The sequence below is a fragment of the Sus scrofa genome, chromosome 14 (assembly GCF_000003025.6).
Source record: "Sus scrofa isolate TJ Tabasco breed Duroc chromosome 14, Sscrofa11.1, whole genome shotgun sequence".
In the NCBI taxonomy this organism is placed as follows: Eukaryota; Metazoa; Chordata; class Mammalia; order Artiodactyla; family Suidae; genus Sus; species Sus scrofa.
Genome location: NC_010456.5, coordinates 12,933,488 through 12,955,651, shown reverse-complemented (window position 1 = coordinate 12,955,651; position 22,164 = coordinate 12,933,488). Strand labels below are relative to the sequence as shown.

The 22,164-nt window shown below is 39.4% G+C and overlaps 1 protein-coding gene across 1 annotated transcript in view; it reads left to right on the top strand.

Annotated features, from left to right (window-relative positions):
• KIF13B (kinesin family member 13B) overlaps positions 1 to 22,164 on the top strand; it is a 186,829-nt gene that overhangs the window by 144,792 nt on the left and 19,873 nt on the right. Inside the window, 6 exon segments of the mRNA XM_021072406.1 lie at positions 142 to 234; positions 3,546 to 3,698; positions 4,711 to 4,788; positions 6,086 to 6,139; positions 12,038 to 12,149; positions 19,797 to 19,930. Coding sequence (XP_020928065.1) covers positions 142 to 234; positions 3,546 to 3,698; positions 4,711 to 4,788; positions 6,086 to 6,139; positions 12,038 to 12,149; positions 19,797 to 19,930 — 624 coding nt within the window.

Sequence of the window (22,164 nt, the reverse complement as noted above, 5' to 3'; positions counted from 1 at the left end):
GATTTGGATCTTGATATGTATTAGAAATATGTTCTTTTTCTTTTAGGTTAGAGTGAATGTAGCTCCCTTTATGCCTTTTCTGTGTTAATGAAAACTCTTGTCTTTGAGATGAGAAACCATATCATATTTGTTTTTCTCTAGGGTTTTGCTCAGAGTCTCCTAAAAAAGATGTCACATCGAAGTTCTATTCCAGGCTGTGGAGTGACTTTTGAAATTGTCTCCAATATTCCAGAGGTAAAGGATCATATGAAATTCAGATTTATTAAAGATAAGCATGTAAAAAGAGATGACTCCCTGAAAAGTCACGTACCTAAGAAATATTTATAAAATGAAAATGTATATTTAGGGAAATGTTATAGATTTGTAGAGGAATTTCTTAATCTTAACTTGATTCATAGAAAAATGTACTTGTGGAGTTCCTGTAGTGGCTCAGTGGTTAGCGAATCCGACTAGGACCCATGAGGTTGCGGCTTTGATCCCTGGCCTTGCTCAGTGGGTTGAGGATCTGGTGTTGCCATGAGCTGTGGTGTCAGCGCAGCTTGGATCCTGCATTGCTGTGGCTCTGGCGTAGGCCGGCGGCTACAGCTCTGAATCAACCCTTAGCCTGGGAACCTCCATATGCCGCAGGAGCGGCCCAAGAAATGGCAAAAAGACAAAAAAAAAAAAAAAGAAAAAAGAAAAAGAAAAATGTACTTGTGTGGCTTGAAAGGTTCTGATTTTAGCATTTAGTTAAAGAAGAATCTTTTGAAAAGCAAATCAATACCTTTTTACCCGTAGAAGAGGATGTAACCCTTGAAGGGAAATAACACAGCCTAACATAGAGTTTCAGGGTTTCATTTTGGGATCAAACAGAAATCTTGTTTCTGTCAATTCTTAGTGAAACAAACTTGGGTAAGTTACTTTAAGCCTAAATTTTTTCATTTATCAAATTGGGTTAGTTATACCTTTTGTACAGGGTGGTTTTAAGGATTAAATGAGACAGTATATACAGATTGTTGTGCACATGCTAAACAATAAATTGTAGTTGTTGTTATAGCAATTACTGTTATAACTACTATTATGATTATATTATTTTATTTCTCTTTCTGAGCTAATTGAAATATGCACAGGAATCAAACAAATGGAGCTGAAAATATCCCTGAGGAAGCTTGCTAGCAGATGTAGTTTCTATATGCTTTCTGGTACTAAATCTCTGATTTAGGCAGATTTGTTCACCTGGTTGTTGCACAGCTAGTAAGGAGGCCTTCCTTATAGGGTAGAAGAAGTGAGGGGTCTAAGAAAGGGACTCTGAAAAAGAGGAAGGAGAGGGTTCCTTCTGCTACATTGTTTCTCTGAAACCAGGGAGTGAGTGGGGAGTTCAGACTCTGCTGTCCTTGGGGATGGAAAATGGGACTGGGACCCTGAATGAGCATCCCTCCCAAGCACACCATCCACAGTGCCTTCATTCTCCTCATTCAAGGGCTTGGTATTTGTTAATTGATTCTGTTGAATATTTGAATAATAGAGGGACGATATATATTTTAAGACAGAAATCGGTTTGGGGAAGAGTGAAAAGATGACAGGCTTTGTTTTAGAGTTAGTATATCACAGAACACTTTTTCCTCTCAAATAATACCAAATAGAGACTAATTCCTCCCTGGATCTTCAAAGTGTTAGGCTCACACAGCAAATAGTAATTGTTTATTTAATGTGGAGCCTGCCGAACATTTAAAAATGGAGCCTGTTTTTGACTTAGACTAGCTGCAGTGTCTTGGGTCTGAAATAGATTACTCTTTGTATGCTGACATGTTTAGTGAGAGACTGTTTCTTGTTCTCTGTATCTGAAATGATTTCTGAGTTTCTGCAGTTGTGTCCGAGCCTAACTCTATAAAACGGTTCGAATGCCGTTGAGAAACAGGGATGGCTGTTGTGATTTGGCTTCAGTTTTTCCTTTTCTCCCTTCATCTTTGCTTGCGAGGTGATCTGTTTGAGATCTTGTTAAGGGTGTGGATAACGTGGATAAGTACATTTCTTTAAAAGTCAGTTATCCTCTTCCTTAGAAAATGAGGATAATGTCTGTTCACTTAGACACCATAAAGTATCCATGTTGATTGGTAAAAATTTCCTATCAAGAATCAGGAGGCTTAAAAAAAAAAAAGAATCAGGAGACCTAAGTTCTAGTCCTGCTCTTTTTCTAATTATGCTGTTTTCCTCTTTATCATAAAATGTGGATGATTCCTAGGCCCAAATGAATTACTGTAGGAGACAAAAGTTTTGTAAACTTAGGCCATCTTCCAGATTTTTCCAGTTTTATCTGTTCTAAGGCGTATGTTAATTTTAAAAGTACTTTTGAAGTTAGACTGTATCTTACAATTGATGATGCCTTAAGTTAATTGGCAGAGTTGTTTTTTTCTCCTCAGTGGTACATAAAATATTTTTTCTTAAAGTTGATGGCATCTTAAGTTGCAGTGGCACGTGGATATGTATTTTGTAGTTTTTGATATAGCAAATTCACAAGTAAAGTATCTGATTTTTCCTGAGAAGAGTCCTTTGTTATGAGCCAGGTTACCTTGAGATAGTTAACTGCATGAAAAAGTCCCTCCCTGACTCTCGAATGTCCCATTTATATGCCTGGACTGGCCGTGTAGAGGGAACAGGGGGCAGCTCTGCTGGAAAGCACAGCGAATGGAAATTTGCCTGCCTGCTTCTTTTCTTGGTTGGCTCCTAGCTTTTGGCCTCTGCCCCTCCAGAGCTGGGGATCGAGACCACAGTTGGAAAATATGGTCCGTGGGAGGCAGCTTATAGTGAAGGTGTTCTTTCCCTCCATCCCTGTATCTGCCCTCTGTGAAGGTTGTTTGGATCCCACGCACATCTAGCTGTTACCCCAGCTCCTCAATCCTCCCTCTGGCCCCTCAAGATATGTTCCTGAAGTACAGTTGTGGTTAGATTTCCAGTTGGCCCACCAAATCCTTTCCCACCAAGGGTGTCTTTGTTTGCAAAAGACATATGGGAGTGAACAGTTTTGTTGATCAAACTACTGATTCACCTGCACTGTGTTTAAGTAGCCTTTTAAGTTAACCTAACCAGCATGTATACCATGATTTCTGTAAGAGAATACATTTTGAGTTCCAAAAGCTGACTTAAAAACGGAATTTTGGGAATTCCCATCGTGGCTTAGTGGTAATGACCCTGACTAGTATCTATGAGGACGTGGATTGGATCCCTGGCCTCACTCAGTGGGTTAAGGATCCGGTGTTGCCATGAACTGTGGTGTAGGTTGCAACATGGTTTGGAGCCCGCGTTGCTGTGGCTGTGATGTAGGCCTGCAGCTGTAGCTCCAGCTCCAATTCAACCCCTAACCTGGAAATTTCCTTATGCCGCAGGTGCAGCCCTAAAAAGACCAAAAAAAAAAAAAAAAAGAAAAAGAAAAAAGAAAAAGGAAAATGGAATTTTGGAATGCATCCCATTTGTTAGTACTCTGTGTGTGTTTGTATAGATTAAGACATTCTTATAACGTTTTCTTCTGCAATGTTCTTAGTTTTAATATCCAACTTTCCATTCTGCAGGATGCCCAGGGAGTAGAGGAACGAGAAACATTAGCAAGGATGGCAGCTAATGTTGAAAACACAGCTTCTGCTGACTCGGAGGCTTACATTGAGAAGTACCTCAGGAGCGTGCTAGCGGTGGAGAACCTTCTCACTTTAGACCGTCTTCGCCAGGTCAGCTGACGGTCGCAGAGGTGCCAACCCAGCCTGGTCCTGGGTTTGACTTTGTGCAATTCACAGTATGGTTAGGTCTAAAGTTTTGAAACCTCTAAATGGAGCATATTTAATTTAGATTAAATTTTCCAGGTAAGTCTTTGAAGATGCAAAAACTACATTTGGAAAGTTCCTTTTTCCAAGACACCAAATGCTGTCTGGTTGCTTGGAAGTAGTAGAAGAAGATACATAACTCTTCCTGGCTAAAAAAGTGTTTTACACATTCCTTGATGCTGGGCAGTGATGTGGCTGAAGAACTATGCAGCCTGGGAGCAGAATGCTGTGCCCTTCTTTGCCCGCTACAGCCTCAGAGTGGCTTTCTAGAAGGGAAAAGGAAAGTGCCACCTGTAAACCTAAGCCTCTGAGGAACCCTAAATGTAGCAAGATTGAGGCTTTTTTTTTTTTTAACCAGAAATACTAATGAAAAATAAAAGTGAATGGTCTGCCTTTGTTTTTGTTTTCATTTTTATGTCTTTTTAATGGCCCCACCTGCAACATATGGAGGTTCCCAGGCTAGGGGTCCAATCAGCTGCAGCTGCCAACCCACACGACAGCCACAGCAATGCAGGATCCAAGCCGCATCTGTGACCTACACCACAGCTCACGGCGATGCCGGATCCTTAACCTACTGAGTGAGGCCAGGGATGGAACTCGCAACCCCATGGCTCCTAGTTGAATTCATTTCTGCTGTGCCACAGCTTGAACTCCTGGTCTGATTTTCATACTCTTTCACCTGGAGCTGACTTCTGGCCAGTTTCAAAGGGGCCATCAGTAGACAAGGAAAAGAATGATCCAGGTAACCCATCAGACTGTTTAATTAACTTTGAATAATTCACAGTGATGGGAACTGGGTCATTCTGTTGCGTGAAGTAACATTATTTAAATAACTATTTAGAGCCTGCTCTAGAGACTGTGACTTTGGAGGTGAGACGGCTCATGTTTATTTTTCTTCTGCATGTCCTCTGGCTGACAGGAAGTTGCTGTGAAGGAGCAGCTGACAGGGAAAGGGAAGCTGAATAGGAGGAGCATTAGTTCCCCAAACGTGAACAGAGTGAGTACCTGGGGTCCATTCCCTGCTCGGCCTGGGATCTGCTTTCACCCCCCCCTTTCCTTGGATAACTCCTTTCTGCCCTTTAAATCTCATCTTGGATGTCATTTCCTTCTCTTAACAAATGTAAGCGTCCCCTTCTCTCCCCTATGGCATCGGTGCTTCCCTCTGTCATTGTCCTTCCTGATATTACAGGGAAAGTATCCATCGAAGTCCTCTCTGGTGTTTCTCATTGATGTTCATGTCACTAGTGCCTCACTCATGGCTGCAAGTGTTAGGCAGCTGTTAGTTGACTAAAGCAAAACTGTCTGAGTGCCCAGGGAAAGCTCTTGGAATTTTCTGGGCTTAACTGAATTCTAAATCGTGAAGTCTGGACTAGGTTTACAGACTCAGTTGCTTAAAGGCCATCCAGGTAGCATAAAAGAGTAAAATGAGTTAGGTTTGTTTTGTTACAGTGTCAAAAGTTTTTCATTGTGTTTTAAAACATAGATATAATTAATATGCATGTTAAGCTTACAAATAATTCTTCACAAAGAAATATGCTTGTGGCCCTGTGATTTATCTCTCCTTTCCTTACCTTTGATAAAGATACGGATATGAGAAATAGTACACCTCTGTCTGAACTTCACACCAAGAAAAAGCAGGGTACAGCATTAAAGAGCAGCTGACCCTTAGCCTGTGTGTTGGAGAGATCACAGCCAGAGGTAGGAGGAGGTCAAGCTGAAGGGCACACGTGGCCTCTGTGAGACCGAATGACATCACTGGTGATCTCAGACAGAAAGATTGGGAACATTCTCTGACAGTAAAAAATACCATTTTAATTCAGCATAAATGTCTTCTCAATACTTCAGAAAATGATAGATTAAAATGTGCTGGTATGTGCAGAGATTTGGTATTTAGGTTTAAAATGACTTGTGTGTATACATTTGCTCTAGTACCCAGAGAAAGGGGTCATCACATCAGGAGGTAACCAGGGACGTGGTGCCCTTCACAAGGGGTGAACAGAAGAAGCATTTTGCACTCAGCCCAGGTGGTTGTTACCTCAGTGTAAGCTGGGTATCTGGCCTTACTTAAACCTCCCATCTTAATATGGTTTATCAGTTAGATTTTAAAAATATTGTGCTCAGCAGTGTCCTGAAGGCCGCTAGTCTAGTTTGCAACTTTACTCTTGACAGCCTCTCTGATACCATCCTGCTTAATGTTCTGTGGATTTGGTTTTCAAGGTCTTGTATTTCCAGTACCATAGATTTGTGTACTTTTGCACATGAAGAACTAACCCCCCACTTTATTTCTTATTCAGTTGTCTGGCAGCCGACAGGATCTCATTCCATCCTGTAGTCTAGGTAGCAACAAGGTAAGTGTTTATTATTGTTCTCGATCCCTCTTAGACCTATTTCCCATTCACCATCCTCCTTTCAAATATCTCATGCTAGCTTTGCATGCCAAAATTTCTCCCACCTTTCTATACTATGTGCAATTTATTGGAAAGTGTTTAGGGTTCATTTTTTCAAAAATCTGTCGTTTAAAATAATATTACCTAGACCTTATTATCACTCTACTTTTTAGAGGTTAAAAAAACAATTTAGTTGCTTAAGTTCTTATTTCTGTTGAAAATATTCTTCCTGTTTGTGGAACTTTGTATCAGATTTTTTTACTTTTTTTTTTTTTTTTAGCTTTTTAGGGCTGTACCTGTGGCATATGGAGGTTCCCAGGCTAGGGGTCTAATCAGAGCTATAGCTGCTGGTGCTCTGTATTGGTACAGCAACTCAGGATATGAGCCATGTCTGTGTCCTACACCATAGCTCACAGCAATGCCGGATCCTTAACCCAGTGAGCAAGGCCAGGGATCAAACCTGCGTCCTCATGGATGCTAGTCACGTTCGTTTCTGCTGAGCCACATGGTAACTCCTTGTATCAGATTTTTAATAGTAGTATATTGGTACAATGATTGGAAATGTATGAGGAATAAGATTATGTCTAGAAGTTAATATTTGTTAGAAGAAAGAGAAATAAGGGAACACAAATATTGTTAGGTGGAATGTATTTTACTTGTTAACATAGCTCTCCCCAATTTATCAGAGTTTTAAGCATAGATCATTCATTATCATTTACCTAACGGATCACACCTGACATGGTTGTAACTGGATGTCATTTAACACAGTTTTGTGCCTGCCATTTTTTGATGGACCTCATTAGATGTTGGTGCTGCTACTTGTGAACAAGGTGCTCTGTATTGGTACCTTAGCCCTTGAGGAGGCCAAAGTATCATATGAAATGGTCTGATATCAGGAAGTTGTTTGAGAACAATCTTGGTGAAGAGTAGGGTATGGATAAAAGAAGGCTGGCAATTTAGTAATTATCAAAGACCTCTCATACTGCTCTTTCTAGTTTTGTTCAATATTCTACATTCTGTTTTGTATATGTTTTGAAACTTTCCGTATAAAAACTTAGGAAGAACAATGAAGTTGATGAAAAATCAGATTCATCTTTAAGATCTAGATTACTAGAAGTTTGTCTGAAATAATGCATTTATAGGTATATATATCCTATGATTTCAGGCAGACTACCAGTAATCTAAATCTTAAATCTATATCTATCTCATTGTTTATAGACATGTAGACTGGTCTCCAGCTCCTCAGTTCACTGACCACCTACCATGCCTCTGAAAGGTTTGCTGGGTACTCCTTGATCTGGGTCCATTGATAGGCGCACTTAGCTCTTGATAAGCACAGTTGTGATTATCTAAATGAAGCAGAGTTTTTGGAAAATTGATTGTGTCACTAGTTATGTATAAGTGAAGTATTTTAAGGAAAATATATGAAACAAGCCTTTTGGGGGTTTTGTTGAAATCCATCCAGCCCAAAGGCATTCCTGTCATGGCTCAGTGGCTAACAAACCCAACTAGTATCCCTGAGGACGCGGGTTCAATCCCTAACCTCGCTCAGTGGGTTAAGGATCCAGTGTTGCCATGAGCAGTGGTGTAGGTCACAGATATGGCTTGGATCCCGAGTTGCTGTGGCTGTGGTGTAGGCTGGCAGCTACAGCTCTGATTCATCCCCTAACCTGCGAATCTCTATATGCTGTGGGTGTGGCCCTAAAAAAGACCAAAAAAAAAGGAAAAAAAATCCATCCAGTCAAAATCCTCTACCATAAAATTCCATGAAAAAAGTGCCCAATATTTCTTAAGCGTTCCATCTCCCTCTAGTTTCCTTACATTTAAATGGAGAAAATGATAGTATGTGTGCTTGAAATAAATGATCGTGTTTCATCTACACCAAGTAAATAGAATAAAGGAACATAGATGCCAAACTAGAAGCGTGCCTAGGAAGAGTAGGAGCCTGGGGGAGGGGTACACATGTTCATAGGCATGATTCAGAGACCAACCCTAACCCTAGCTGCAGAGAGGAGCTTAAGCTTCTTGCTGAAAGGTGATAAGTTCTACCCAAGGGGGGAAAGGGTTCCAAGCAGGAGTGTGAACAGCGGGTAGGAGGAGAGATGACAGTACATGTGGAGTGAGTAAGGCAGAGGGCGTGGTGTGGGGCAGAGTCCAGAGGAAAGGGCCCTTGTTTCAGGAGTTGATAGGATCAGGGTTCTTGGGGAGGTGGGAGGATGTGGTGAAGTGCTAAAAACAGTCTCCCACTTTGGCCTATAACACTCTGATTTGGCCAGCCACATTCTGCATGCCTGTATTTATTGATGGTCACTGCATATTAAAATTAGAATTGTTTTGCTGAGCTTCACCGAGATGGAATTGATGAGATAATTAATCTTAAAAAGATAAATTAAATTTTGTTAACTACTCCCAACTTTTGATTTCACCTTATGGCCTAAAAGAAATCACTCTTGATAAGCTTTTCAATTTAAAATCTTCCTAATCACAGTGATGTTGTTATTTACTGTTACTGGCTAGTTCATCATTATTGTAAGGCAGGCTTTTTTATAGATAATAAGGAAAAATTAGCAAACTTTTTATGACCAGTCTACCAGATTGGACCCATATTTAGGTGCAGAATTAAGTTCAGCAGATTGTTTTTCCATCTAAACAGTGGCTGTGCATTGTGATCTTTTGCAGTGCAAGGAACTCGGTCAACATAAAAATAACTGGTATTATTAAAGCCATTTTAGGTGGAATTATTATTTTTAAATAACTTATAAGGGATTTATCATCTTCTGATTGGAGGTTTTGATGCATTAAAAGTAGGCAAAAGCTTAAATGAATATTCAGCTAATAAAGTGAGTTGTGCATTTTGGTTCCATCACTTTCCTGAAAACTGCAGTTACTTAGTGTGGCCCTGGATAAGGCTGGTGCCAGCTATGAGTCACTTCTTCTCTAGTTGCATTAGAAGCCACCTTTGGACCTGGAATGTCACTGGCACTTCTCTTTATTTACCTCTTTGTCACTTTCCTGATCAAAACCAGACCTCCTCATGGAACACCCAAAGCACTTGTGCCTGTCTGGAGAGCAGTAACAGGAAAACTAGAGGTGCCTCAGGGGGACCGGCCTTGTCCTTAGGTCGGCTGAGAGCCTTCTGTGTTTTTCGCTGTTGGGCTTTGCCTTTAAGCACAGTGCTAGCTCCAAATAATTGTTACCTCAGATAGGATTTTATTTCTTTGAATTGAGCCCATTAGCACAAGTAATCCCTAAGGAGTATGAAGCTAGTTTAGGGACCCAAAACGAAGCCAGCATTTTCTCTCTTGGATCTCCTCATTGTGGCCGATTCTGAAGGCCCATAGATGTGAAGAGTATCAGAAACATTACAGATTTTTCTCTTCAGATTTCAATAGAGTGTACATTGCTGTGGTGGAAGGGGAAAAAAAAGCCACACTCTGTCCTTTTGGAAGCTGTGCTTGTAAGAAAGCAGAAAGATCCAGTCCCTGCCCAGGTCCTTTTTATTCCTTGTTCCAAGTTCATCTCCCTCTGAAGTCCTTCATCTGGGCTGCTCCCTTTTGTCTCCCCAACATTTCAGTAAGAGGAGGATAACTCTGGAGCAGCCAGGCACATAGGATTCATTGGAAGGACACTGATTGCCTTGTCCGGCGGTGGGGGGGGGGGGTGCATTTTGTGTTGCTAGACCCTGGACCACAAATTTCACTTGTGGCAGGAGAATGGACATGTACTGCTAGAGAAAAAGAATATAGCGGATGATTTTGGTGGAGTGTTGCCCCAGAGATCTGTGGGCATCAGAAAGGTGGAGAAGTGTTGTACCCAGTTGATCATCCGTGTTTGTTGCTCCCTTGCAAGCAGAGCCTGTTGTATCCCAGAGAGATTTGAGACACTCTGTGTGCTTGTCTCTAGTCCGCGAGACCTGGGAACCCTTGGCAGTGAGATCCTCAAGATTGAGATGACGACTGGGGAGACGGATGAGATGGAATGTTCTCCCATAGGGCTAGCAGCATGACTACGGGGCTGTGTATGCTCTCTCTGCATCCTTTCAAGTGTTCTCACTTGAGGTATTTGAATAAACGAGACAGCAAGAGTTACTGCTTCCATTCAGACTTGAGAGTAACATTACATGTGGGAGTGCCAGCTGGGGAAAATTACCTGGGAAGCTAGCAGAGCCCCGAGAGTGCCTCGGAGAAGAGGTGACACCTACTTTATTTGTCATTGGACCACGTTATACACCAAACAGCTAAGGTGCTGACTCCAAATCAGCTCCTTAGTTTTCTTAAGGGACAGAGTGCCACTATGTCCGCTGCCAAACGAGGAAGAAAAATCTAAAATATGAAAATGGATTTATTCCCAAACTAAGTAAGTTGTCTTCAGAGCAGCCTTGCACGAACTTAACACTGCCAACAAAGCATGGGGCTTTTCTTCTTCTGAGAAGCTCTGAAGAGTGGTGACCTTAGTGTCCAGCCACCTGATTGTGCTGTCCCAGAGCACACAAAGCTGCAGCTTCCAGAGAGAGAATTAAATTTAAATGCAGAAAACAGTCACGAAACATTAAAGTATGTAGATCAGTGTGTGACTCATAGTAACACAAACACTACTAAGTGAAGTGTCTCAGAGTACATCTTTCTCTCGTCATCTTTTCACATCCCTTTTGTTTCCTTGCTGCCTAATGCTGAGCAGCATATCGTTTTTTAAAACTATCCAGGGCTGTGAGAGTTCCCCGGGAAAGTGGCCTTCTCTAAGGTAAACAGGATCCAGATCACTTAGGGCTTATTGATTTTATTATGATCAGTACTTAGATTGCTGCTAAAAGCAGATAGGTTTCCAATACACATCTGCAACCTAAAGGGCTTTCCAACTCGATCCATCTTCAGGAGCAGCGAAGAACTTACTTTGCAGGCGATTACTAATGAGGACCCCAGGCAATTGTTTGGATCACGCACCTGTGGAGTACTAGTTTAAACTAATACAAAATACCATTTAAAAAACTGATGGAAAAAAAATCAGAGTGATTATCAGAGGATCAAAAGGGAGTGAATGTACAGCATTGAAAAGACTTGCATCTCATCACCATTACTGTTTTTTTTTTTTTTTTTTTTTTTTTTGCTGTTTGGGGGTTATTTCTTTACTGGATGGGATTGCTGTTAAAAAGTGCTTTGGTGGGATTACCGTCTCTATGGCTCACCACAAGTTCTAGCATGGTAAATCAGTCCATCACCTGACGGGCATTTTTCTTGGTGTATGTAATGAAATCTCTTTAATGGGAATTTACAACATAAGTTGAGAGTCCAATTTGACTTGTTAATTCAGTGACTTCCATTATCAGGAACCTCTGATTACTTGGTTCAGGCTTAACTGGAACTCATCTTTAATACCTATTAAAAGTGGGAGGCTCCTTAGTATCCTCTTCTAGAATTTTTACTGTCATCACCGGTATGAGAGTGGATGAAAGACATGCTCCAGGAGACAAGAGACCCTGACGGTATTGGAGTTGTTCCTGGGTTTCATTCGAGAATCTGAAGTGAAAGAGGTTATCTTGAGGCTGAAGATCGGAAACGGCCTAAGGAGGGTTTCAAAAGGAATGTCTTATTATATCCATATTTTGTGAGAAGCAGCAGGATATGGGAGGAAGACTATTCGGAGACTAAATTATAACTGGAAGGGAAGGTCAAATGAGAGGAGTTATTTTTATAAGGGAGATAAGTTTTCTAAAGAGGAAAGTATTTTAAGTGATCAGAATGATCATATTCTGCAACGAGAATAAAGCTTTACATGTGTAACATTTTCTCTTCAGTAACTTTAGATTTTTTTTTTGGTTTATTGATCGATATGAATCAAAATTACTGATTTTGTCCTTAATAGGGCCGGTGGGAAAGTCAACAGGACGTGTCGCAAACTACAGTGTCTAGAGGAATAACTCCCTCTGCCGCCCCCCTCCCTGGTTGTCCCCAAAATAACCATTCTCCTGATCCAGGTGAGTTAATGCTTTCATTTTTCAGTCACCATTCTGAAATTTTTAGCATCTATCAGAAATAGTTTAAGTCAGAATTTCCTACCAGGTAACCACTGTCCTACTGGTTAATGCCTGTCTTTATTTTTTCCCTTTCTTAACATGTTGAGTTGCATTGTTTTAAATGTTGAATTTATCTTGCATTCCTGTGATAAATATCACTTGATCATAATTTGTTATCCTTTTATTTGTTTGTTGAATATTTTGTTGAGAATTTTTGTGTGTATGTCCTATGATGAATATCGGTATGTACTTTCTCACAGCAATGCCTTTGTTAGGTTTGGTGTCATGTTTATCTTGGCCTCATCAAATGGCTTGAGAAGAATTTCCTCATCTTTTTTTCTGACTTTCTGTAAACTTGCTATTACCTCTTCCTTAAATGTTTGACAAGATTCACCAGTGACACTGTCTGGGCCTGGAATTTTCTCTGTAGAAAGATTTTTGATTATGACTTCGATTTCTTTAATATAAAGTTAACTTTTTTGTATTTATAAGTTTTCATAAATTATGTTTTTTTCAGGGAAATTTCTATTTCATCTAAGTTATTGAATTCATTTTCATAATTGTTACAATACTCCTTTATTGACCTTTTAATATTTATAACATCTGTTATTATGTTCTGTCTTTTAATTCTAATATAGATAATTTTTGTTTTCTTAAATACTTTTATTGACCTTTTAATGTTTATAGGATCTGTTATTATGTTACATCTTTTTATTCTAATATAGATACTTTTTGTTTCTTTTTCTCAAATACTTTTTTTGGAGACAGGTTTATCGGTTTTCTTAGTTTTCTTGCAGAACCAACATTTGGTTTTATTTTCTATTTCATTGATTTCTGTTAATTATTTCTGCATTTCACAAATTTTGGCATGAAATGCTTTCATTAGCATTCTAGTTAGCCTAATTTCCCTCTTATTTATTCTTTGATTCATGGTAGTAACATGGTTACATGTTAATTCATTTTCATGTATTTTGGGGAATTATTATTGAATTAATTTCATTATGGGCAGAGAATAGACTTCACAATTTCAATCTTTTGAAATTTTTTGAGGCTGTTGTACCTCGGTGAATGTTCTGCATGTACTTGAAAAGGTCTATTTTGCTTTGGGGCATAGTATTCTGTATATATCAGGGGAAAGTGGTTGATAACCTTGTTCAAATCTGCTGTATGTATCCTTACTGATTTTTCCCCCATACTTAGTCTGTCAGTCACTGACAGAAGGCATTGAATCTCTAAATATGATTGTGAAAATTGTCTAATTTTTCCCTTAATTGTATCAGTTTTTGCATTATTTATTTAGAAACTAACTCTGTAATTAGGTATACATGCACTTAGGATTGTTATTTTTTGCAGATGAAGTGATGTTTTTCATCATGAAATGTCCCTTTATCTCTCTGGTAATACTCTTTGAAATCTGTCTTGCTTGATATTAATATGGCCACATCAACTTTATTTTGCATGTTGCTTGCATGGTGTAGCTTTTCTTCAGTCTTAAATTTTAGCCTATGTTTGTCCTTAAGAGTGATTCTCTTGTAGATAGCATATTTAGGTTTAGCTTTTAAAAAATCTAGTCCATTGATTTCTGCCTTTTAATTGGCATGTTTAGTTCTTTTACATCTAATATTATTGTTATATCTACCATGTTGGTATTGGTTTCTTTTTGACCTTTTTACTTATTTATATTTTCTACTGTAATCTTTTTTGCCTTCTTTGGGATAATTGAAAAATATTTTGTAGTATTTGATTTTATTTTTTCTTTTGGCTTTTTGGTATACCTGTATTTGTTTATTAGTGTCTTTGCTCAAGAATTCTAGAAGGCATCCTTAACTTACCATAGTCTACTTAGAATTAATAATATACTACTTCCACTGCACAAATATAAGAATCTTGCAACAGCATAATTCCATTTACCTGTTCCCCTACTCCTCTTATTTTGTATTATTGTTGTATCTTTTACAGATGTTAACTCATTTTACAACGTTATTTTATTTTTATTTTTTATTCTTTTGCTTTTAAAACAACCACTTGTATAACCAATCTTATAGCAAACTAAGATACTATAGATAACCTTTTATATTTTGCTTCATATTTACTATGTCTGTCACTATCTAATCTTTCCTGATGATCTTAGGTTCACCTCATAATTATTTCTCTTTAGCCTGAGAATATCCTGTATTATTTCTTATTGCGCAGTTTTCCTGGAGAAGGGTCTGTTCTTTTGAGAATATCTTTGTTTCACTTTTTTTTGAAGGGTATTTTCACTAGATAGAGCATTCTGAGTTGATAGCTTGTTTTCCTTTAGCACTTCAGACGTTGCACTAACTTTTAGATCTCTTTTCTGGTGAGAATTCATTCATCATGTGTTACTTTCCCTGTACATGTAGTATATCTTTGTTTATATTGTTTACTTTCCAGTTTTTCTCTTTATTTTTCTTTTCAGGAATTGGGCATTGATATGCTTAGGTATAGTTTTCTTAGTATTTATCTTGTTTGGGTTTCACTAATATCCTTAAATATGAACATCGAGATTTTTCCAGCAAATTTGGGAGTTGTTCAACTATTAGTTCATTTTATGTTTTCCCTGTGCTTTTTCTACTCTTTCTGAGAATTTAATCATACACATGTTATATTGCTTAATATTGCCGTACAGGTCACAGAAGCACTATTTTAGTTTTTCGTCTTATTCATATTTCTTCTGATTGGATGATTTCTACTGATATTTCTTCTGTTAAGCACATCCAAGGAATTTTAAAATTTCAGTTACTATTCTTTTTAGTTCTAGAATTTCTATTTGCCTTTTTTTTTTCTTTTAAAATACCAATATTTCTGAATTGTTAGAAAGGGCAGCTGCTGCTGCTGCCTTTTTTTTCTTTTTTCTTTTTCAGGGCTGCACCTGCAGTGGAAGTTCCCAGGCTAGGGGTCCAATCAGTGCCGCAGTTGCCGGCCACGGCCATGGGCACAGCCATGCCAGATCCAAGCCACATCTGTGACCTACACCATAGCTCACAGCAACGCCTGATCCTTAACCCACTGAGCGACGTCAGGGACTGAACCTGCATGCTCATGGATACTAGTTGGGTTTGTAAGCTGCTGAGCCATAGCGGGAATGCCTGCTTTTTTTATTAAATTTCTCTGCTGATATTCCTTTCCTATCTGTGTATTTGTTAAGACCATATTCTTTACATCCTTGGATCTGTGTATAAAAACTGCTATTAAGACCTTCATTGGCTAAATTAAACATGGGGACCTATCTCATAGTCTATTTCTGACTGCTTTTTTCTTGAATATGGGTCATATTTAATGAGTTTTGACAAATGTGTTTACCTGTGTAACTTATACCCTGGTCAGGATATAGAAAATTTACATGACTTCATTTCCTCCCCACAGTCATTCAGTGTTCTGATTTCAGGTTAGTTTTGCCTCTTCTGTAATTTCATGTAAATGGAATCATATAGTATATGCTCTTTTGTGTTAGCTTCTTTTGCTCAACATATCTGAGTATATTTCTTTAAATCATCCATACCATTTGCATGTATCGATAATTTATTCTTTTTATTGCTGAGAGATGTTTCACTATCATAATCGAATTTATCACTTTTTTTTTTTTTTTTTTTTTGTCTTTTGTCTTTTTGCTGTTGTTGCTATTTCTTGGGCCGCTCCCACGGCATATGGAGGTTCCCAGGCCAGGGGTTGAATCGGAGCTGTAGCCACCAGCCTACGCCAGAGCCACAGCAACGCGGGATCCGAGCCGTGTCTGCAACCTACACCACAGCTCACAGCAACGCCGGATCGTTAACCCACTGAGCAAGGGCAGGGACCGAACCCGCAACCTCATGGTTCCTAGTCGGATTCGTTAACCACTGCGCCACGACGGGAACTCCCTTTTTTTTTTTTTTTTTTTATCACAATTTTTAATCAGTGCTTTAGTTTATGGACATGTGGTTTGTTACCAGTTTTTGGCTGCTGTAAATAAAGCTTGTTTTTGTATAGGTCTTTTTGTAACATCTCTGTTGAGTAAATACCTAGGAGTGAAATTACTTGATCATAAGCTACTACCCTGTTTTAAAATTCTGTAAATTTTTAAAAAATTCAAATCAGAGTTTACTTGCTTTACATATTTACTACTTTGCTCTGCTCATCATTGCTTCTTATACCTCACTCCACAGTTCCAAGTTTAGTTTCTTTTTTAGTGAATATCCGTCATTAGTGCTTTTAGTAGCCATCTTTTTTTAGTAATAAACTGTTTCTTTGCTATATTAAAGTTGTTAGTTTGCTTTCACTTTGAAGAATCCTTTATGGAAAATATCAGACATACAGAGTGGAAAGAGCGACTTGATGTGCCCTCAAGTGCCCCTCCTAGTTTCAGAATGATCAGTGCATCACCATCTTTTTTATCTGAATTCCCACTACATCGCCACACTCTCAGGATGACTTTGAAGCAAATCCCAGATATTATCTCATTTGTAAATATATGTGAGTCTTAAAGCAATACCTATACTAACATTTCACTCCTAAGAAAAATTAAAAATAATTCCAAAATATCATTAAACATCTAGTCAGGGTTTAGATTTCCCCAACTGGATCAAGAATATTTCTTAGTTTTTTAAATGAAAATCTAAGTAAGTTTCACTCATTGTGATTAGATGATATGTGCCTTAGGCCTCTTTAGTCTGTATGCTCCTCTTCCTCTTTTTCCCATGTTAGATTGTATTTGTTGAAGAGATCAGAGTGTATGGTACATGCTGCACATTCTTATTTTTGCTGGTGATATTCTCATCAGGTTACTTTTTTTTTCTTTGGTCTTTTAGGGCGGCAACCACAGCATATGGAAGTTCCCAGGCTAGGAGTCGAGTCAGAGCTGTAGCTGCTGGCCTATTCCATAGCCATAGCAACTTGGGATCCAAGCCGCCTCTGTAATCTATACCACAGCTCACGGCAATGCCAGATCCTTAACCCACTGAGGGTGGCCACGGTTGGAACCTGCATCCTCATGGATGCTAGTCAGATTGTTTCCAAAGAGCCAGGATGGAAACTCCCTCTCATCAGGTTATTTAAACATGATTGTTTCAGGTATTTCCTGGAAATTGGTAGTTAGAGCTTCAGCATTGATCAGATTCAGGCTAATTTGTGGGAGGGGTGGGAGGTACGTTAAATGAATGGGTAGTTTTATATGCTTCCTTTAGGAGACGCATCATGTCTGGTTGTCTCTCCTTTTGTGATAGATGCAGCCTTTGGTTGATTATTGGCTAGATATTTAACTAGGGGTCATCCTTACTCTAGGATGTTAGTTTAACTGCATGTAAAACTTTAGATTGGTGCTCTCTTTTTTTTTTTTTTTTTTTTTGGCCATGCCTATGACATGCAGAAGTTCCTAGGCCAGGGATTGAACCCATACCACAGCAGTGACAATGCCAGATCCTTAATCCACTGAGGCACCAGGGAGCTCAAGATTGTCCCTAGTTATTTTTTCTCAGCATTTAGATGATTATATCTTCTGCCTCTTTATTCAACTTAAACTTTTTGTCTGTTTGTCTCCTCTTTTTTGTTTCATTCCTATTTTGACTTTCTTAGAAATCACCATTTTAGAACTCAGTTTTGACGTATCTCTTGTCATATAGCTATCTCTTTGCTTTATTTTTTAGTGATTGTGCTCAGGATTACAAAATATCTTACATAACTTTTCATAGTTTACTTAGGGTTAATATTCTCCTTTATGGGAGTTCCTTTCGTGGCTCGGTGGTTAACGAACCCAGCTAGTAATCATGAGGTTGTGGGTTCAATCCCTGGCCTCACACAGTGGGTTGAGGATCCAGCGTTACTATGAGCTGTGGTGTAGGTCGCAGACTCGGCTTAGATCCTCCACTGCTGTGGCTGTGGTGTAGGCTGGCAGCTCTTAGCTCCTATTTGACCCCTGGCCTGGGAACCTCCACATGCTGTGAGTGCAGTCTTAAAAAAAGAAAAAAAAATATTCTCCTTTATGGACAATGTAAAACCTTACAACTCTATAGGTCTTTGTACCACCTGTGTGACCATGAACTTGCATCATCTCAGGGGCCAGCATGGAATTGAGGTGGAGGTACACAACCTCACATACTCAAGGTTGACTGCCTTGTTCATTCTCTCTCTTTTCTTTAGGGCCGCCCTCTCAGCATATGGAGGTTGAGGCTAGAGGCAAATTGGAGCTGTAGCCGCTGGCCTACGCCACAGCCACAGCCACGCCAGATCCTTGCCAAATCTGTGACCTGCACCTCAGCTCACGGCAACTCCAGATCCTCAACCCAGTGAGCGAGGCCAGGGATGGAACCTGTGTCCTCCTGGTTACTAGTCAGATTGATTTCCGCTGAGCCATGATGGGAACTCCTGGCTTATTCTTTCTTAAGAGTTATTAGGATACAGTTTTTTTTTTAAATCATTCATTTATGACTTGGGTTAGATTGTCCTAAAAATTTAGTTTTATTCACTAAGGAGAAAGAAGTCTTCTTATACCATAAGCATTATCTGCACATCTAACCTCCCAGCCTTTGGTAACTAAGAGCAAGTAAGAACATGGTTGGTTCAGGGCATCTATCCCTGTCTTATAAAAATAACCCCAACACCACTGTCTTCCTGAAAGGTCAGTTTCATCATCTTCATTCAGTAAACAGCATGAAAAATTAAAGTGGAATAATATAGACTTCGAAGAGTTTAAATTCTAGATGGAGAACGTATACATGTGTGTCATTGGCAATATGATTTTATTTTATTTTATTATTTATTTATTTGTCTTTTTTGCCTTTTCTAGGGCTGCTCTTGTGGCGTATGGAGGTTCCCAAGCTAGGGGTCTAATCAGAGCTGTTGCTGCCAGCCTACACCAGAGCCACGGCAATGTGGGATCCGAGCTACATCTGCAGTCTACACCACAGCTCATGGCAATGCCAGATCCTTAACCCACTGAGCGAGGCCAAGGATCGAACCTGCAACCTCATGGTTCCTAGTTGGATTCGCTGACTACTGCGCCACAATGGGAACTCCAGCGATGCAATTTTAAAATGGAGTTCCCGTCATGGCTCAGGGCAAACGAATCTGACTAGTACTCATGAGGACGCAGGTTTGATCCCTGGCCTTGCTCAGTGGGTTAAGGATCCGGTGTTATCATGAGCTGTGGTGTAGGTTACAGACATGGCCCAGATCTGGCATTGTGGTGGCTGTGGTATAGGCCAGCGGCTACAATCCTGATTTGACCCCTAGCTTGGGAACTACATACGCTGCAAGTGCAGTCCTAAAGAGACCAAAAGAAAAAAAAGAAAAGCCTCATTTTATTCTAAGGCAGGAGTTAGTACTTGACCAGTAGTCATGAGGACTGGGGCTGGATCACCCTTTGGATTTAATAGAAACACTGGATATTAGAGCATTTGAGAAGTACCCCAGCTGCTGTTATTTAATTAGAAAAGGAAACACCATTGTGTTTGAGGGTAGCTCTAATAGTATTATTTTTTAATGTTAATTTTGAAGGATATTTTTTATTTATATTAGATTTGCTTAGAAATGATATTTGGCCAATTTATAGTGAAGCAAATGTCTCTGTAATTGTTATTGCTTTATCTCTTTTCTTTTTGATATTTTTGGCAGGACTCAGTAGCCTAGCGGCCTCCTACTTGAATCCAGTAAGATCCTTTGTGCCGCAGATGCCGAAGCTGCTGAAGTCTCTCTTCCCTATCCGCGATGAGAAAAGGGGCAAACAGCCGTCACCCCTGGCACATCAGGTAAAAGCTCGAAGGAAGCAGCAGTGAGCATGCGCCAGTAGGTCGCTGGCCGTGCCACTCTGCATCACGCTGAAGCTGGAGGGAGAGGGTAGCAACAGTGGGGGCATCAGAGCTGGGCTTTCAGACCTGGTAAAAGCTCTGGTAATTTCTCTTCCACCCTCGCTGGAGATAACGGGGCTGTTTAAACTTATTGACACTCTCAATCCTTTTTGCTTTTAAAAAATGCGGAGTACGCTACTAATGTGATTTATGGTAATATCACTTAGAGCAACAATAGTGAAATTTATGAAGTGCACTTAGTGTTGTTTGTGTATTGCCAAACAGAAAATGTAATTCTATTTTTAATTCTTGATTTCATTTCTGATTTCAAACAGTTTTACATCATCCCTGTCCTTGCCGCTCAACCTCTTTTTTTCCCTCTACTGTGGCTTACTTATTCTTTCACTTAAAATATGAAAATTGATCCTTTATCTTTCCCTTTTTTCTTAAGACTCTCCACCCAGCCCTAGAATAAGTTTAAGAGAAAATATCAAAGTGTTTTCCAAATAATCAGGAAACTGCTCTCATGCGATGGTGTATGGGAAACCTGTTGGAAACAATTTCTAGCCTCATATAGGTATGAATTCAGCAGAAAATGATAAATGAGGATTTATTTTTACTCATTCAAAACGCATACAGCGCAGGTTCAGTTGTTGAAATAGGTCTTTGACATCAGCTTTTCCACATTCACTTAAACATTCAAGTTGCAGAAATGCAGCTTAGTCCTTGTCTGAGACCTTAACTGTTTAAAATTATTTCCTGAGTTATAAGCACATACTCCAGGGTGATGGTATTAGTTTTGTAAAATATGCGGATACATATTTTTTCCAGTCTAGCATTATATGAGCATATACATCAGTATAGATGCACACATATTGGATGAAAAAAATCAAGATTTTTGGAAATGTTTAACTGGGCACATAATGGATACTTGAGAGTTATCAAAATGAATCTGTAATGGGGGGTTAGGGTAGGCAAAAAAATGTTTTCCCAAGGATTTGTTATTGCATACATGATTCTGTTCCAAATTTCTACATCATTATTGCACAAAGTATGATTCACAGACTGTTTGTGCCAGAATTTCCATGGTAGTTCTTCAAAAAGGTAACTTAAAAAAAATAGAACCTGACCTTATAACCCATACCTCACGTGGGGGCGCCTTATAATCTGCATTAATGAGTACCCTCAGTGATTCTTTATTCACATTAAAGTTTGATATCCACCATTTTTCAATTGCTCTTTGGAGAAGACAGAGTTGCATAAATTAAAGGAAATTGGAATGACATCAGAAGTCATTGAATCAGACTACTATGGCTATAATTATTCTTTTTAAGCTACTCTGAGCTTTTGATGTAGCAAGTCAAATCACCTGCTTCAATAAGAAATTATTTTTACTGTTTTGCTAATGAGTGATTGGTTCTTCTGGATATGTGAGGAATAGCAGTGATTTAGAAAGAAGTCTAGTGGTTGGTGATAACTTCAGCTTGTAGTGTCCAGTTTGAGAGAGGCAGTCTTGAAATGCGTTGAAGTTAAGTAACATTTGTTCATTCAGTTTACTTTTTTTTGGGAGCATATATGAGCAAAGGTATTGGAGAAAATAGCCCCAAGTGCTTGATATTTCCAATATAAATGAAAACAAAATTCAGGACTGGCCTTAAGGAAGATGCCCAGTGGCGGAGCTGAAATGTCCTGTTGGTTTGTGAAGCCTCTGTCCCTGCCCGAGGCCCTGTTCTCAAGGTCACCAGAGCTACACTTGGCTGCACCTCTCAGTCCTCATCTGACTTGATGATCGTGCACCATTTGTGTCTCCAGGCTTCCTTTCTGCCGACTGCTCAGTCTTCCGCAGTTGTCTTTTCTGGGACCCTTTATTCCATCAGGCTTCATAATTCTCAGGTGTTCCAGAGCTCCATCTGGGGTAATCTCATCCAGCTTCAGCCATTTATGCATTGACAATTCTCACATTTCTATCTCCAACTCAGGCTTTGGCACTAACTGCCTGGTCAGCTTTTCCACTTATGTAGCAATTAGACATTCACCTTTTACAAGTCCAGAGCATTACTTTTGGTTTCAGCTCACAAGTCTTTTTTGCTCCCAACACATGAAATACATGCCAGTCTCAGTGTATAGCACAAACGTCCACCTGGTTGCTTCGGGTCAGTAAAATTTTGCAGGTACCACTTTCAGTCCAGTGACTT